At 59.9% G+C, this 16286-nt stretch overlaps 2 protein-coding genes across 2 annotated transcripts in view; one reads left to right on the forward strand and one right to left on the reverse strand.

Annotated features, from left to right (window-relative positions):
* The window catches only part of ATP6V0D1 (ATPase H+ transporting V0 subunit d1), a 39500-nt gene extending 29698 nt beyond the window's left edge, over positions 1 to 9802 (forward strand). Inside the window, exons 3-8 of the mRNA XM_032854199.1 lie at positions 3674 to 3852; positions 5170 to 5249; positions 8569 to 8646; positions 8786 to 8962; positions 9062 to 9139; positions 9241 to 9802. Of these exons, the coding sequence (XP_032710090.1) occupies positions 3674 to 3852; positions 5170 to 5249; positions 8569 to 8646; positions 8786 to 8962; positions 9062 to 9139; positions 9241 to 9402 (754 nt within the window). The 3' untranslated portion in view covers positions 9403 to 9802. The remainder of the gene's footprint in view (positions 1 to 3673; positions 3853 to 5169; positions 5250 to 8568; positions 8647 to 8785; positions 8963 to 9061; positions 9140 to 9240) is intronic.
* A 445-nt stretch (positions 9803 to 10247) lies between these two features.
* On the reverse strand, positions 10248 to 15917 carry HSD11B2 (hydroxysteroid 11-beta dehydrogenase 2). Its single transcript, XM_032854200.1, has 5 exons — positions 15522 to 15917; positions 11949 to 12161; positions 11637 to 11822; positions 11392 to 11529; positions 10248 to 11208 (listed from the first exon to the last, which is right to left on the reverse strand). The coding sequence occupies exons 1-5, from the start codon at positions 15784 to 15786 to the stop codon at positions 10787 to 10789; spliced, it is 1224 nt and encodes a 407-aa protein (XP_032710091.1). The 5' UTR covers positions 15787 to 15917; the 3' UTR covers positions 10248 to 10786.
* Between the last annotated feature and the right edge of the window lie 369 nt (positions 15918 to 16286).

A 16286-nucleotide genomic window follows, 5' to 3' on the forward strand; every position in this document is an offset into this window, starting at 1 on the left:
AATTGATCTGGCTCCTGCCTTTAGGGAGAGCCAGCAGTGACACTCTTTTCTGGAGACTGAGGGAGAGCCCGCAGGAGCACTTCCAGGCCCAGAAGGCTTAGGTCAAGCAGGAAGACCCAGCTGCACCTCTGGGGAGGGGCAGGATTTTAATGATAAGGTGGGGGCCTCACCAGTTCTGCTGTGGGCTGCACTTCACTTATCCTGATGGCAGAGGGGAAACTGAGGCTTGACTGGTAGTTTGCTGAGGCCAGAACTTGATATCTCTGTTCACTTTCTGCCCTGGGCAGGGCTCTGCAGGACTCTGATGTGATTGAGCACAGATACTATTTATGAGCAACCTCTGCTGGGAGCCCTAGGATGGACAGACTGGCCCAGGTACCTTGTCATCGGGGCCTGCCCCCAGGGCCAAGATGACAACAGGGAAGCAAGCCACGCTTCTCCAGCAGGTGGCGCCAAAGGGCACAGCAGAGGGCCTGCTCTTGGCTAGGGGCTCTGAAGACTTCTTGGAAGAAGGGGCTTCCTAAACCCCAACTCGAGACTTCTGTGGGCCCAAGCTGAGTCCTAAAGGCTCAGGGTGAGGGAGGGCCTCTGGGAAGAGGAATACAGACTCCCCACTCCCACTCTGCAAGGGCCTCTTTGGCCTGGCGGGCAGCCGCCTGTCCACTCCCCAGCTGTCTTCCTCTGGAGGGAGACGCTGACCAGCTGGAACCTCATTCTCTCTTTTTGAGGCCAAATGAGGGGAGGACTGGTGGAGTGGCTTTCTGGGGGCAGGGAGGCAGCTGCTGAAGCCAGGCGAGGAGGAGGAGGATTTCCCTGCCTGCTGAAGGCCTTGGCCTTGGGGGAGAAGCAAACAACCTAGCCAGCACCATCTCTACCAGGCCTCCTCTGCCTCTTTTCTCCCAGGAAAGACAATTCTGGCTCTCACTGGGCTAGGGAGAAACGCAGGGGCTGCTTCTGCAGGAACTTTGTCGTTGACTCAGGGAGAGGGAAGAGCGGGGCCTGGCATGGGATTATCCAAGGCTGGCCTCGCCTGGGTTAGAATGGGGCCCTGGAGGGGGCTGGGGATATGTGATCATAAGTGACCCTTAATTGGCTCAGCATTTTCCTTGGTCCCCGCCAGGACTTCTAGCGAGAGAAGCTGGGGGTAGCTAGGGGCTGCTACCACTGGCCCCCACATCTGCTGTTAGGGCTGAAACGTGAATCATAGCTGGCCTGTTCCACATCGTTGGAGGGGTAACGGCAAAGCTGGACGGTAGAGTCCTCCCACAGGACTCTCCTCTGAGTCCTGGCCAGGACTCTGAGGAGTACCAGCTCCTCCCTTGGGCCCTGACCCTGGCCCATCCCGGACAAAAACAGATACCCTGAGTTGTGGACACAAGGAGTAGGGAGGTTTAGAAAAAGAAAACTGGCTTGTGGGGATCCCTCTGAAAAGACAAGACTAGATGGTGAGTGTTGTGCCAGGGCACGGGGACCCTGGAAATGGGGACATAGAGCTCATCTGCCCAGTGGTGTGACAGGGCCGAGTGCCTGTACTTTCTCTTACTTCTTTGGCCAGTGGCATTGCTGATGCTGGTGGTTGTGGGATCGATAGGATAATGTAGGCCTAAGAAGTATGTTCTTTTCCTTATCCCTGTCCAAAGGGTTGTGAGAATGTAGAAAAGCATCTTCTGGGTGGGGGCAGGGGTCTTTTTGGCTGTCTCGGGGAACAGGATGGCTGGAGTGGGGCTGGATGGAGTGCAGGCAGAGGGCTGCGTGCAGTGACAGGTAGCCCTGTGGTACCATGCTACATGAAATGCTGGAGGCACTGGGAACGAGGGATGCTGTCCAGGGTGGAGGGGATGCAGGCTCAGGCTGGAGGCCAAGGCACAGAGCTCTAGTGAGCTTTCTCTGCGGTCCCTCTGCTCTGCCAGCTCTGTCAGGTCAGGGGCAGAAGGCTGGCCATTTGGGCTTCTTGGCTTGTAGCTACACATGGGCCCGGCCTGAAGCCCTCAGTTGGAGAAGGGGGAGGGGGTTGCTGTCTCTTCTCAGTGCACATCCTGTCGCTGACCCAGCCGGTTTGGGGGCGGAGAGAGGGCAGCTGCCTGGCGCCAAGCCCAGGAGAGCAGAGGTCGCAGCAGGGCGCTGGGCTGGGTGGTTGTTGGGGGAGGGTGCAGCAAGCAGGGGGCGTGGGGGTCAGGCCAGGACAGGAATAGTGACTTTTTCCTCCTGCCGCCTTCCTGGAGAGCCTTGTGGGAGCTCCCCGCATGGCTGGCCCTCTGAGCTGAGGCCTGGGCTACCCCTTTCCCTTTATTCTCTCAGTATTTAGGGTCACTGCCCACCTCTGTGGACAGCTTCAGCCTTAAGTGCTCAAAATACTGTCCCAGGACAGGGGCCTACCCGTGGGCCACCCAAATGCTGGGGCCAGGCCTGGGTTTAGTGCCCATTGAGGGCAGCAGCCTCCACCTCGTCTCTGACCCTTCAGTGGTGCCCCTCCCCCCAGGCCTCATCCACTCCCCCGTACCCTGAGTTCTTCACTGGTGACAGGCTGGAGGAATGTTGTGGTTATTGCCACCTGACTGTGCCTGGGGCCTTCCCCCATCTTCACCCTGTCCCCACATGGGTGACTGCGTGGAGCTCTACCACTGCTCCTTTGTGGCACTGTCTTACAGGTCAGTGGCAGAGCCCCCCCCCCCCCCCCCCCCCCCCCCCCCCCCCCCCCCCCAAGTCTGAAGCGGGCTGCCCGCCCTCTCCAGCTCCACAGCTCCCTCTGCTGCCCATGCGCTCAGAGCAGAGAGCCAAGAGAGCCAGGGGAGCCTCGGCCTGGGATGACCTGAGCCCCACCTCCAGGCCTTCTGGCTGGATACCTGGCATAGGCCTCGGCCCTCAGGAGGAGGCCATGGTCCGCCTTTGGAGTGGGGCTGCAGGGGCAGCTATCCACCTGTTCCATCTCTGCCCAACCTGGGGCCCTCCTCCAGAGGGCCCCCCCACTGGCTCCTTCTGGCCTTTCCTCCTTCTCTGGCCTCTTCCCACCCTACCCTTCAGCCTTTCCTCTCCTTGCTAACCACCCCTAGCCTTCCCCACCTAGAAGCCAGATTGACCCTAATGGGACTGGGTACTCCCTGTCTACATCCTGCTCATGGGTCCCTAGCACTTGAAATTCATTCAGGACCCTTAGGCTGGCCTGGACTATCAGTGTCCAGGCCCCAGCCCGCTAGCAGCACTGCCCTGCTTCCCTCCTTCTGCCAACCCTGATCTGTGCTCAGTTCCTCGAATGCAGCGGGCACTTGGTGAATGCCTCCAGGCCTTTGCACACACTGTTCTGTCTTCCCAGAACATGCTTTCATCTCCTACTTCTTTCATCCCCCAGGCTGGCTGTACCCCACCCTCCTTGTGCCCTGCTGGAACTATTCACACCGTGGGGTAGTTACCTGTTCCCAACCACTGAGGGGGCGTGAATCTGTGCTACATCCCCCAAGGGAGGGGCTGCATGTGTCCCATACTCCTGGCGCTGGAGTATAGGGGTGCACCTGGGCAGCAAGGTGAGCCAGTGGTGGTGGCCTACAGCGTCCTCAAGGTGGCATCACCGCGGAGGAGCCAGGGACCTGTGTGGAATGGGGGCAGGGCACAGTGCTGGACTAGGACCAGCAGACCCTCCTCCCTGACGGGCTTCCATGCCGTTGTGTGCCCCCTGCAGTTACAGCTACATGATTGACAATGTCATTCTGCTCATCACGGGCACGCTGCACCAGCGCTCTATTGCCGAACTTGTGCCCAAGTGCCACCCGCTAGGCAGCTTTGAGCAGATGGAAGCTGTGAACATCGCGCAGACACCTGCTGAGCTCTACAATGCCATTCTGGTGGACACGCCCCTGGGTGAGCCACTGGGGCTGAGCGGGGAGCAGGGGGGCAGTGCCTCTGCGTGGGGTTCATGTGGACCCCTTGGGGGGGTTGATGCTGGGCCCAAAAGGGACGCCTGCCCCCTGCTGCTTATCTTTATCTTCCCCTCTGCTTCCCTCTCATTCTCTCACTCTGCCTTCTGCTCCTTCCCTGTTGCTTTTCTGGGCCAGGCAGGCTACCCCCCAGGGCCTGCCTCGGAGCGTGTAACTTTGTGAAACTGGCCAATTTCTCAGGATGCAGAGGAGGGCTGACCTCATGGAGAGGGGAGAGGCCCAGGTCCCTCAAACTGTGCTCGTCTGTGGCCCCAAGTGGGGCCAGAGTGGCTGGCTGCCTGTGAGGCAGAGGAGGGAAGCAAATAGCTTCACTGGCCTCCACAGAGCAGGTCCCAGGGGCCAAGTCAGGCAGTGTCCGGCAGGATGCAGGGTTCGTGTCAGAGGCCAAGAAAGGAAGGGGAACTGGGAGCTTCCTGCAGGGCCCCACCTAGGCAGTGCTGGCTCCTGCCTGTCTTGGAGGCTGGGGAGAAGGCACTAAGGCTGTCAGCAGCAAGTGCCCTCATAGCCATAATCCTTGTCCTGAGGGCACCACTTCCAAGAAGTCTCCAGGTTAAAACAGTGGTTCTAAGCTGTACTTGTTTCTGTACTAAGAGGCCTGAGCCCTACCTGCTGGGCATATCTGCTGTGGGCTCTCTCAGTAACTCTGAGCTAGTTCATCTTTAAAGAAGAGACATACCGGTGAGTCTGAGGGCCCATCAGGGAAGGGGGCTCTGTCCTGCTCTGGCCTCCCACTTTCAGCCCAGCAGTGGCCCTCTAGGTCACTGGTCCATGCCCACCCAGCTCATTCTTTGTCTAGAAAAGAAAGAGGCTGGTTTTCCAAATGTGGGCCCCAGACCCTCCCAGGGCTTGCAGATCTGTGGGCATCAGGCCCCAAATCCACAGCTGCCCCTTAAGGAAGGAGGATGTCATGGCCTCTTATGCAAGTCTGTCTCTGGCATGGTCTGAGCTTGGGTCTGCCCCAGAGGCGATTAGATCATGTTATGGCTGGCCGCCTCTTTATAAATCAGTTTTAGGAGCAAGGATGCAGGAGAAGCTCAGGTCAGTGCACATGGCCCCGAGGATTGCTTCTGCCACTTCCCAGGCAATCGCCCAGGCTGGGTTGGGAGGCCCCCAACCCCTGGGCAGTCGGGCCTGTGACAGGAGCCCCCTGTGCCCTGCAGGGGTGGCTGAAACAGCAGCTGGATTCTTGCCTTGGCTGAATCCAGTCGCCCACCATCACCCCCACATCTTTCTTCCCCAGCGGCCTTTTTCCAGGACTGCATTTCAGAGCAGGACCTGGATGAGATGAACATTGAGATCATCCGCAACACGCTCTACAAGGTAGGGCCCTGGCCGGTGGCAGAGACTGGCCTCTAGGCGGGGGCCCCTGCCGTGGTGGGCTGGTGGTTTGGGGGGTTGCTGGGACAGGACGCAGCTGTACCAGGCTCCTATCCCGGGGGCTTATCTGCTTCCTTGCTGGCTCCTGCGATGGGCGCAGGCTGCATGGAACAGGTTCTCCGTCTCGGCGCCTGCAGCGGGCCCTGATAAGATCAGCAGGAGTGGCTGGTGCCCCATAGCTTGGCCTGTTGGAGCTGGCCTCTGGATGGTCACTCCTCCTGCAGCCAGGAGGGTCACAGGCTGCCATCCAGGCCATAGCTTTCAGGTTTACCCTGCCTGGACTGTTGCCAGCAAGGACAGGCTTTGAGCAGAGGCAACAGGACACTCAGGGTGGAGGGAGGGACCCAGCCAGGTGTAGCCAGGTCACCATGTCCTTCTTGGGTTCCTAGGTCTAGAATCAGAGTCACATCCCAACATCCACTCCCACTGTCTGCTTCCTCCCCAAGGCTGTGGCATAGGTTGGTGACCCCTGGAGACAGAGTGAGCACAGGATTCATGGGTCTGCACTGCCCTGGCCCAGAGAGGCAAGGAGCGGGCTGTGAGCCAAGGCAGGGGGCTGGCTAGGGACCAGTGAAGGACATTTGGGACAGACTGGGCTCTGGCTATAGTGAGGCACTGAGCTGTGGTGCCAGGACCCCTGATGGGCTGCAGCTAGGAACATGGATCAGGCTCCGAAGTGGGGGCCAAAGAGAGCCCAGGCCAAGGGCCCTGCTGACCTAACCCTGAGAACATCTGTTGGTCGGGTCTTTCCAGGGAAGGGCTTCTCCTACCTGGGTTAGAGCTAGGGGCCCAACACTCGGCTGCCGCCTGAGCTAAGGCCCTCCAGTCTCCCTCCAGGAGTCTGGGCTAGAGTGCAAGGGAGGCTGTGGGGGTCAATGAGGAGCCAGCTTGTGAGTTGCAGGGGTGTAGGCAGGGGAGCAGCACATGCAGAAGCAAGCAGAGAGAATGGGCCAAGTGGCACGCAGTTTGCTGTGGAAGCACAGGTTTCAGACGGACAGCAGGACATAGGTCTGGAAAAAGAGAGGCACAGGATCAAGTCACCCAGGGCCTGGAGTGCCAGGCTGGAGTTTGAACTATTTTCTGGGGATGGGGTTGGCCCGTGAAGGTTCGCAACAGGACAGAGTATCATCAGAAAGTCCCCTCTGGCTGCAGTGTGGAGAGGACAGAGCAGAGAGGTGAGGTTCAGATAGGATGATTGCTGACTTCTTTAGTCGTCAGGACTGCCCTAGGCGCTAGGAGGGCATCAGTGTCCACACAGGTAAGAGGAGGAAACGGAGGGCTCCAAGAAGCAGAGTCAGTTGCTGGAAGCCACTTGCTAGACCCCGGCAGCCCTGGATCACAACCTCGCTCAGCCTGTTCACACAGCACGTGCTCTGCTCTGCCCCGCTAACAGGGAGGCAGGCCAGGCAGTCAGCCGAGGCTGTGCGCACACCATCTGAGTGCTCCTGCCCGCCCCCAGCTGGCCCACTGCCGGGATCCCTGCCCTGAGACTGGGTGAGGGGTGCGGCTGTCCCCCCAGCCTCACCCACACCCTCACCGGGCCTGACTGGTTCTAGCTGGAGTCACTGGTGAGGGCTGCTCGGGCACTAGCTCATAAACACCGATCCAAGGCTGAGGGCACCCTGCCAGGACCGCCAGCTCGTCAGGCAATGTCCCAGCCCAGTGGCCACAGATGGGAGATTAGATGGACCCTCAACCACCTGGCGGGTGGGAACTGTAGGCAGCTGGTGCAGCAGCCATGGGCTGGCAGGCTCCAGGGGACAGGGTGGGGGTGGGGCGATAACCTCAGTACCTGGGCCTTTGGGGTCTTGCCAGTTTCTTCAGCTGCCCTTGCTTCCAGAAGAGAGTTTGGGCCTATCCCACCATCTCCCCTTACACTGGGCTTAGCCTCTGAAGGGACTGGTATGGCTCGGGGAAGGCTGGTGGCTTCCCCATAGACTGGAGCTGCAGGCCCCCCACTGGGACAAGCCTGGAGATTTGAGTACAGCCACCTTGGCTGGCCGCGAGGAGAAGAGTGGCTGGGGACAGTCATAGAGGGACTAAATTATCACTAAGCCATGGTAGGATTGGCAGAGGTTTCTGCCCCCCAAGCCCTCTGATTCCTGGGGATCTGCTGTGCTGGGGTCCATTCTCTCCTTCCAGGATTCTGGCTCTCTGACCTATCCTAGACTTCTGTTTCCTCTGACCCCAGTGGTCACCACAGGCCTCCTCCTGAGCCCAGCTTGCCCAGTGCAGCTGGCCAGGTTTTGTCTTTGCTTGTGGACTCCTAGGTCTCATTTTACCCCTTTGGGGCAGCAGACCCTATGGCTTAAGTCAGCCGGTAGTGGGTGGAAAAGTCTCCGAACCTTGGAGGAAGACCTCAGTGCTGAAAGCTTTCTAGGCTTCCCAGCTCTCACCTTCAACCCTGAAGAATCATCTCTAGCCTGTGGAGCCACGGTCACTGTGACCATGCCACCAGAAAGGACCCAGGAGGATCTGAGTGAAGGGAGCTCCCCGGGGTCCCGAAGACCATCCCCCTGCCCCCAACCTTGACATGTGCCTGCTTGGTTTTATGAGTGAGTGCTGGCCCGGAACTAGGGCCCGAAATGACCTGTCCTTTCCTTGTGCCCAGCAGGTCCAGTTTGCCTGGGCAAGAAGTACTCATTCCCACCACAGCCCATGTGTCCAGCCATTGCACTGTAGGGCTGACGTCTGTGAGGGCAGTAACCATCCCTCAGCAGGAGTAGGGCTGGCAGTTTGCTTCCTGCTTAACGGTGCCTGGGAGCTACCTGAGGGATAGAAGGAGTTCTGTGAGGTGGGGGGCCAAGAGGGGCCAGGGTGCCCAGTCCAGGTGACCTCGGTGAACTCTCAGGAGTAACCTTCCCTAAGCCCAGCAACATGTGGTTTGGTGAGGCTGAGGAGGGAGTTTTGGGGGAATGACAGGCAGAATAGCTGGGGGCAGACCGAGCCCCTCTCTGAGCCTGGCCTCCTGTGGGATGATGGTGGAGGGGCGTGGAAGGGCATGGAAGGGGCAGCACACTACGAGGCTGACGCTCTTTGGCCAGAAATTGCTCTGTCACTCCTGGGTGCAGAGAGGCAGCAGGCCAGTTGATGAACAGTTGGGATTTGTGGATATTCTGAGGCTCCGACATGGGGGCTGCCCCGGCCCATATGTGATGTTTGGACTCATGGTGCAAAGGTCTGGGGAGGGTCTGGGGAAGAGGAGGCCTGGCACATGCCCCACTTCCCTGCCTGGGTTGAGCAAGCCCCCTGTTTTGCACAGGCCTACCTGGAGTCCTTCTACAAGTTCTGCACCCTGCTGGGTGGGACCACGGCCGATGCCATGTGCCCCATCCTGGAGGTGAGTGCCTCCCTCTCCTCCCCCCAAGCTGCCAGTCCCTGGGAGCCTGGGCTTGGGGGAAGCCCTGCTGGCTGACTGGCAACTGCCTCCCTCCCTCCCTCCCCTTCCCTCTCGCCTTGCTTGTACACCGGCCCCACAGTTTGAAGCCGACCGACGAGCCTTCATCATCACCATCAACTCGTTCGACACAGAGCTGTCCAAGGAGGACCGTGCCAAGCTCTTTCCGCACTGTGGGAGGCTCTACCCGGAGGGCCTGGCCCAGCTAGCTCGGGCTGATGACTATGAGCAGGTGAAGAGCGTAGCCGACTACTACCCGGTGAGTGCCCTGGCTACAGGGGGATGGGCAGGTCTGCATGCCCAACCCATGGCTGACAGCACGCTCCCACTCATGCTGTCCTTCCCTCCCCTGGGCCAGGAGTACAAGCTGCTCTTCGAGGGCGCAGGCAGCAACCCTGGAGACAAGACCCTGGAGGACCGATTCTTTGAGCATGAGGTGAGGGATTGCTTCCCCGCCCCTCGTAGGGAGAGGTTGGTGGCTCGGGCCTGACGCTGCTGTCACGGCCACCTGCACACCACGCCTGCCTCTGTCTGTAGGTGAAACTGAACAAGCTGGCCTTCCTGAACCAGTTCCACTTTGGTATCTTCTATGCCTTTGTGAAGCTCAAGGAGCAAGAGTGTCGCAACATTGTATGGATCGCCGAGTGCATTGCCCAGCGCCACCGCGCCAAGATCGACAACTATATCCCCATCTTCTAGTGCCCTGGCCCGAGGCTCCCCACAAGTGTGTGTCTGCGTGTGCTGGCATAAAGCCCGTGGTTCACATGCCTTCCCTTGGGGGTAGCACATTGTCCTAGTGACTTTTGGTTTCCCCAAACCTCTCTGAGATGGCTCTTGGGCCTAAGAAGGGGCTGGGCACCTGCTCCCCCTGTCAAGGATGGACACCCCCCCAGCTGGAAGGAGGCCCCCTCAGCCCTCTGTTTACAGCCACTGACATGTCTGAGAAGCATGTGGTCATTCCTGAGAACCCCTGGGGCAGTGGGAGCCTCCTCTTACCCCTGTGGTTGGCCCCAGGGAAGGATAGTTTATCCTTGAGGCATAACTCTGCAAGCCTGTCCCTCAGCCCTGCCCTCTGAGACAATAAACCGCCCTGAGCCTAGCTGTCTGCTGTCTCCTTCGGGCCCCAGTACCTCTCCCAGACCCCAATTTCCCTCAGGTGCCACCTTGTCGAGCCTGCCCCTACCAAAGCTTCCAACCTCCTTTGCTGGCCCTCTCTCTGTGCAGCCAGGTTCTGCAAGGTCGGGGAAGTCACTGGAGGCCCCGATAGGCCTATGCAGTTGGGTCCTGGCCCTGGATGGTCCCAGGCGTATTTGCCTTATTGAGCCCCACTATGCCCTAGGCCAGGGGCATGACCCCCATTTCACTATGAGGAAGCCCAAATCTGTGGATAAATGATCTTCCCCGAGTCAGTGAAGGGGGAACTCTGTGTAAACCACAGACCCTGTGCCCAGAGCCTCAGCCCATACTAACCAGCAGGGGTTGCCCAGGCTGTCCCCACCTGTCACCAAACCACAACCTGTCATCCACACAGCATTTTTCCATTCTAGGAGAAATAAAAATTTGTATTTAAAAGGTGGCAGTCAGGCAAGTGGGGGCAGCAGCCTGCCTGTGGCTGGGGGTTTGGGGTGGGTGGTCAGGGCCCTAATTCTTGAGCCAGTCAAGAACCAGGATTCACCCTTTGAATTGCAGCACTGAGGCACTGGTGCCTCGAAAAAATCCTGAGGGGGGTCCCCACCCCACCCAGTCAATCCTTAGTTTGCAGAGACACTGTCTGCGGGATCCTGTCAAAGTCTACAGCTAAGTCTAGCACAGAGCTCCCCATCCAGCTGGGTTCTCCCAGCTCCATGGTGGAACCTTGCACCCAGGAGGGTCTGTGTGGGCTCATGAAGCAGTAGAGAGGCCTGGAGGCTTATTGGGAAGCCTCAGCTTCACCAGGCCTGCCCTGGGGCACTGATCAAGTGGGTAGGGCTAGGGTCCTTAAGGCCAGGCTCTAGAGCAGGCTCGGGGGTCACAATGCCCGGGGAGGGCCAAGGGCTCCTGGGACCTCCTCTGCTGAAGCAGCTAGGCCATCTGTGGGCACTGCTCACTGGGCTGCCTCGGGGGAAGGGCCTGGGTGTGGGTCAGGGCCCGGGTCCTGGGCTGCATCCTGAGCTGGGGCGGAGCCCGGCTGGCCAGGCCGCAGTGCTCTTGGCAGACAGTGATTGATGAAGAAGGTCTGCAGGAAGCGGCGCCGCAGGCCCTCAGGCAGGTAGTAGTGGATGAAGTACATGAGCCCCAGGCCATGGCCCGGGTAGTAGCGGCGGCGAGGCTGAACCGCCAGCAGTGCATCAGTGATGGCATCTACCACCGGGCTGAGGTCTGGCAGTGCCAGGCGCAGTGAGTGCAGGAACTGCCCGTGTAAGTGCTCGATGTAGTCCTCGCCGTAGGCCTGGAGCAACTCTTGGGGCAGGCTGGCCAGTAGCAGCTCCTTGCGCTGCTCCCACTGGCCCACATTGCGCACCGACTCTGGGGGGAGGGAGCGAGCGGCAAGGTCGGGGTGAGGTCAGTTAGGGAAGCCAAAGCCAGACTCAGGTCCATCTACCCCCAAACTGATCCCTGCCTCCAGCCAGAGCCTTGCCCATTCCTCAGCCCTGATCCCACCCCAGACAGGACCACACCCACATGCCCCATCCCAAACCCAACCCCCACCTGTTTTAAAGCAGCCAGGCTGGATGACGCTGACCTTGACCCCCCAGGGCAGAAGTTCACAGCTGAATGTGTCCATGAGCAGCACCATGGCCGCTTTGGAAGCCCCATAGGCCGCCAAGCATGGGTATGGCATGTCTCCTGGGGAGGGGTTGGGAGTGAAGCAGCTCAGCCCGGGCCAGAGGCTCCGGCATCCCTCCCCACTCTGCAGCAGTACCTTTTCTACTCTAGTGGGGAAGGGCACTCACCTGCTGGGCTGCCCACAGTCACGATGCGGCCCCTAGAATGGCGCAACAGTGGCAAGAGACCCTTGGTCAGCTCAAGTGCACCGAAGAAATTCACCTCCATGCAGCTGCGGAAAGTGGCCACTGGAGACAGCTCCACGTCAGCCACCACATCGTTGTAGCCTGCGTTGTTGACCAGGCCCCACAAGCCTGAGGTCAGAGAAGGGGTGAAAGAAGAGCCCAAAGATCCGGGTCAGGGCAGCGGCAAACCTCTAACTCCTGTCCATTTGCTCCCACCCAAGCTCACCCTCTCCTGGGGGAGCCACAGCCACTGACCTGTGCTGGCAGTGTGGGCCTTTGTGAACTCCAGTGCTCGGCTGATGTCTGCTGGCTTAGTTAGGTCCATCTGCAGCAGCCTTAGGCGAGGGGAACAGCAGGTGCGCAGCTCTAGGGCACCGGGGCTGTCCAAGTCCAACACGGTAGCCAGCACCGTAAAGCCCATGGCGTCTAGCTTCTTGGCCGTCTCCTTGCCAAAACCAGAGTCACAGCCTGGCCAGGGCAGAGCAGCCAGTCAACTCCTACTGTGGCCCAGTCCGGCCCAAGACAACTCTAGGATTCACCAGGGTCCAGACAGGATCCAGTCCCCTGGATATCCAGTCTTCAGCAGTCAGCAGCCCTCCCTCCTTCCCAGATTTGCCTCTGCAGGCTTCGCCCCTCTGGCTGAGCACCTAGGCCCCAGCTCTCTCATAGCTGCCAACTCCCTGACTCCCCATAGCTGCCCCAAACATGGCTTACAAGTCCCACTTTACAGATGAGGACAGAAAGACCGAGGAATTCAAAGTTGCTTCCTGAAGTCACTTAGCCAGCAAAGAGGAAGGTCAGGATTCTCCTGGAGGTCAGCGGGAGACCCTGTCTCAGCCCCCGTGTCCTGTCTGCTTTGCTTTCAGGCCTCAGCTTGCGTGTACAGTAGCACAGCCTCTCCCTTTCTTGCTGCCCTTGCCTGGGCTTCTTCCTCTTACCTGGCCTAGGAAGCAGCCCCTCTTTGGTCCTGTCCCATCTTGCCCCCTTGAATCCATTCTCTACCTAAGCAGCCAGAGGGATCTTTCCAAATATGACAGTATCACTCTGCGGCTGAAAACCTTTCCAAGCGCCCCCCCCCCCGCCCCCCACCACCCAGCCCTCAGGACTAAGCCCAAGCTCTCCGTGCATGTCATCACAACCTGAGCCCCACCTCCCTTCCCGGCCAACACCCCTACTATTGTTCCAGGCTGCAGGCAAGCGGGAGGCCAATCCCCACCTCACCCCTGACCCCTAGTCTTGGAATTCCAATCAGTGGCAACAGTGGGGCATTCTCTGAGCCTCAGACCACTTGCCCCCAGGACAGGCAAGATGATGGATGGAGAACAGAACAGACCTGCATTTGAATCCCTTCCCACACCCAACAAGTGTGACCTGAGGTCAGTTACCACTTTAGAGACTTAATTTCCTGTCTTTGGTATGTGGAGAGAGGAACTGCCAGGCAGAGCCAGAGTGAGGGTCTGATAAGCAATGCCCTGTTCCTTGACTGTTCCCATTCTGATCCTGATTCCTGGGCAGCCAGCAAGGGGAGGGCGAGGCCCTTGAGGGTTGAGGCTCTCTGAAGCCTGTCTCCCTGGAGGTCCTGCTGAACAGAAGCTTCACAGGAGCCCTGCTTCCCCAGTTCTGGACAATTCTGGACACTCTTCACCTCAGCCCCGCCCCCTCTGCTGAGGCAGAGAACAAAGCTGAGCAGGGGGCTGTGAGCTGGGCTTTGCGTAGGTGGCTGGGGGACTGCAGACAGCCCTGGGCTGATGGGTCTTTCCAGGGCCAGTGTGGCTCCAGGAGGCAAGGGAGCACATGTGTGCCCACTCGAATAAGCTCCCTCCCGGAGCAGACAAGCCATTCACAGGGAGAGGGAAGCCTTCCAGAGCCTCAGCTCTGTGGCCCCAACAGTCACCCATGCCTTGCACACCCTCTTGTTCACCTGTACACACACAGACACCTGTACATACCTCCAACCTGCCTTCATATTCACACGGGGGTTCATGCCCAGGAAACCCCCTGCCACCATCGGTACACAGATGTACACACAAGGCACTCAGCCACTCAGCCCAAACTCTGACCCCATGGCTGAGCTCTTGGAGTGGCCTTGGGCAGCGGTTTTCAGGGGAATTCTCAGGCAGCTCTGGCAGGCTCAAGACACTGTTCCTGGCAGGTGAGGCAGGGCCTGGTCACCTCTTTGTCTTGCAGTCAGGTGGTGAGAGAGGAACCTGCAGAGAAGCTGGACTGGGCTGGGCAGCGCTCCCATCCCAGGGCTTTACAGCCAGAGTTGCGGAAGCCCAAGCCTCAGCTGGCATCCCACCTCTCCCCTCACTCTCAGGCTCAAGGCAAGGAGAAGTAACAGCAGCAGCATGAAGGCCTGAGGGGAGATCTCAGGAAAGACTGCCCACTGGGTCACCAGTACTAGCAGATAGCCCGGGTCCTGTTGAGGCAGCTCACACATTAGAAGGCAGAGCTCACAACCTAGTTCCTGCTTCATACCAGGAGGGTCTGTATCTTTCCTTCCTCAATCCCCTGAAATTTCATACTGTACCCTGAACTCAGGTCCCACTCATCCAGCCTGAACCCTGCTTTAACTCCACCCTCTTGCTGAAGCCCAAAAGCCCTCATGCCATCCTTACTCCCACCCACCTCAGCAATCTGGCTTCTTACCTGGCATTCAGGGCCTCTTCTGAGGAAACAACCTCATATCCCACCACATCCCAGCAGCCGGGCTAGTTATGGACTGTCCCCTACCCAGGCCACGCTCATTCCTGTCTCAAACCTTTGTCCCACATTCACGCTTTGTCTGGTCCAAAACACCTTCCATCTATCTTCACTCATCCTCCCAGGCCCAGAAAAGGATGGCCTCTGGGAAGTTCTCCCAGGTCCATCTGATCATGCAAGGGCCCCTACTGGACAGAGCCTCTAAGAAGCTGGTCTAGAGGCAGCCCTCAGAGGCAGGGCCCAATGTAAGGGCAGAGCTCTGAGAACCTGTCCAAAGCCATGGGGGTTGGGGGAGAACTAGGCTGCCCCTCCCCCCATACAACAGAGCCAGTGCCCCCTGGCCTTTCTCCCCCTCCCCACTTCCGGCTAAGCCTTAGTCACCCCCCCCCCCCCCCCCCACTACCGTCCTTCTGGTGACAGATTTATTCCCTGCTCTAGACAAAGGGAACTCTGCCAGGAGGCAAGAGGCACCTGAGTACAGCCCTCCAAGACCTCCTTCCTGGGCACTGGAGGAGGAATTGTGGGGTGGGGTGCTGGTTGCAGACTCGGACGGCTACCTCAGCAGTTTGGGGATGGGTGGCAGGTTCTGAGAGGCAGCTGAATGCCCGGATGCCTCTCACGGTGACCTTAACCTTTTCTGGAGTCTAAGGATCCCAGTCAACTGGGGGGGGGGGTGCCTCAACTCCCCCTGTAAGCGCCTTCCTCTGACCCCAGGAAGAGAAGATAGGGCATCCCATATGGGGATGTTAGGCAGAGGTCAAGGGGTAACCATCCTCTGAAGTCCTTCGGAGCACGCCCCTGTCCAGAGACTGCTGTCTTGAGGAGGGGCATAGCAAAAACCCCAAACTCCAGGAGGTTCCGTCTTTCTCATCCAGCAGTTGTCCCTGCGCACCTGCCCACTCCCGGCCTCATTCTCCCTCCAACGCTCTCCACAGCGGCAGGTAGTTAACCCGGACTTAGGGAGGTGCCTTGCGCTTCCTACTTGGCTCACTCCCGGCACCCAAGGGAAGGCGACACTCCCACTCCTGCGCTAGGGTCCCGCCTTGCCTTGGCGTGCTCTAGGGGAGCCCTCTGGGGGTCTGGTCCCGCCCTCGAGCCTGGAGTCCCCGCGCTTCGCGCACTCACCGGTGATGAGCACCGCGCGAGTGGCCACGGGCAGGCGCGGCGAGCGCGCCAGGCGGGACAACGCGATCCAGCCGGCGGCGGCCAGCACGGCGAGTGCGGCCGGCGGGGGCAGCAGGCGCTGGCACAGCCAGTCGAGCGCAGCCAGCAGCGCCAGCGCCGCCAGCAGCGGGCGGCCCAGACGCAGGTCTGCGCGCAGCAGCTGCAGCAGAGCGCGGGCCGCCACAAGCAGCCAGGCGCCGCCCGACGGCCAAGGCCAGCGCTCCATGGCGGCTGGGCCGGGCTGGGCCCGGGCGGGGGCCGGGCTGGGGAGCAGGGAGAGGGACTTGGGGGCCGGGGCGAGGGGCGCGGGGTACAGCAGAACACCGGCCAAGGACGGGAGGGACACTCGCTTTCTCTGTTCGCCCTCGGGCCGAGCTTATAAAGAGCCCCGGGGGGGCGGGGGAGAGGGCGGAGCTGAGGCGGGGAAGGGGGCGGGGCTTTCCTCCTCTTCTCACCCTCACTCTCCTCCGGGCAGGTGCCCCCCCTCCGCCCCGCCCCTGCGGCCAGATCTGCTTTCTAAGAAGCCGGAACAAAGTCCCAAAGTTGCTGCTAGAGGAGGAGCCGCCTAGCCGCGGACCGTCCCGGGAACAGGGCCGGTCGGTGTAGCCCTCGTGCCTTGCATCTGCTCACCCCTTCGCCCACAGCCCCCACGCTCCCAAGGCCGCTGACCCGCCGCTCCCAGGTGAGCACACCCACCTCACACTTGCTTGGGACACCTAAGGACAC

The sequence above is a fragment of the Lontra canadensis genome, unplaced genomic scaffold, assembly GCF_010015895.1.
Source record: "Lontra canadensis isolate GAN:19392208 unplaced genomic scaffold, GSC_riverotter_1.0 scaffold8, whole genome shotgun sequence".
NCBI lineage: Eukaryota > Metazoa > Chordata > Mammalia > Carnivora > Mustelidae > Lontra > Lontra canadensis.

Bases quoted from the DNA above. Each gene is read 5' to 3' on its own strand.
- HSD11B2 (XM_032854200.1), bottom strand. From the start codon at position 15,786: ATGGAGCGCTGGCCTTGGCCGTCGGGCGGCGCCTGGCTGCTTGTGGCG. The intron at 12,162-15,521 runs GTGAGTGCGCGA...TGCCCTGGCCAG, and splicing joins TCGCGCGGTGCTCATCACCG to GCTGTGACTCTGGTTTTGGC. The intron at 11,209-11,391 runs GTGGGGGTTGGG...CCCTCCCCCCAG, and splicing joins GCCTGGCTGCTTTAAAACAG to AGTCGGTGCGCAATGTGGGC.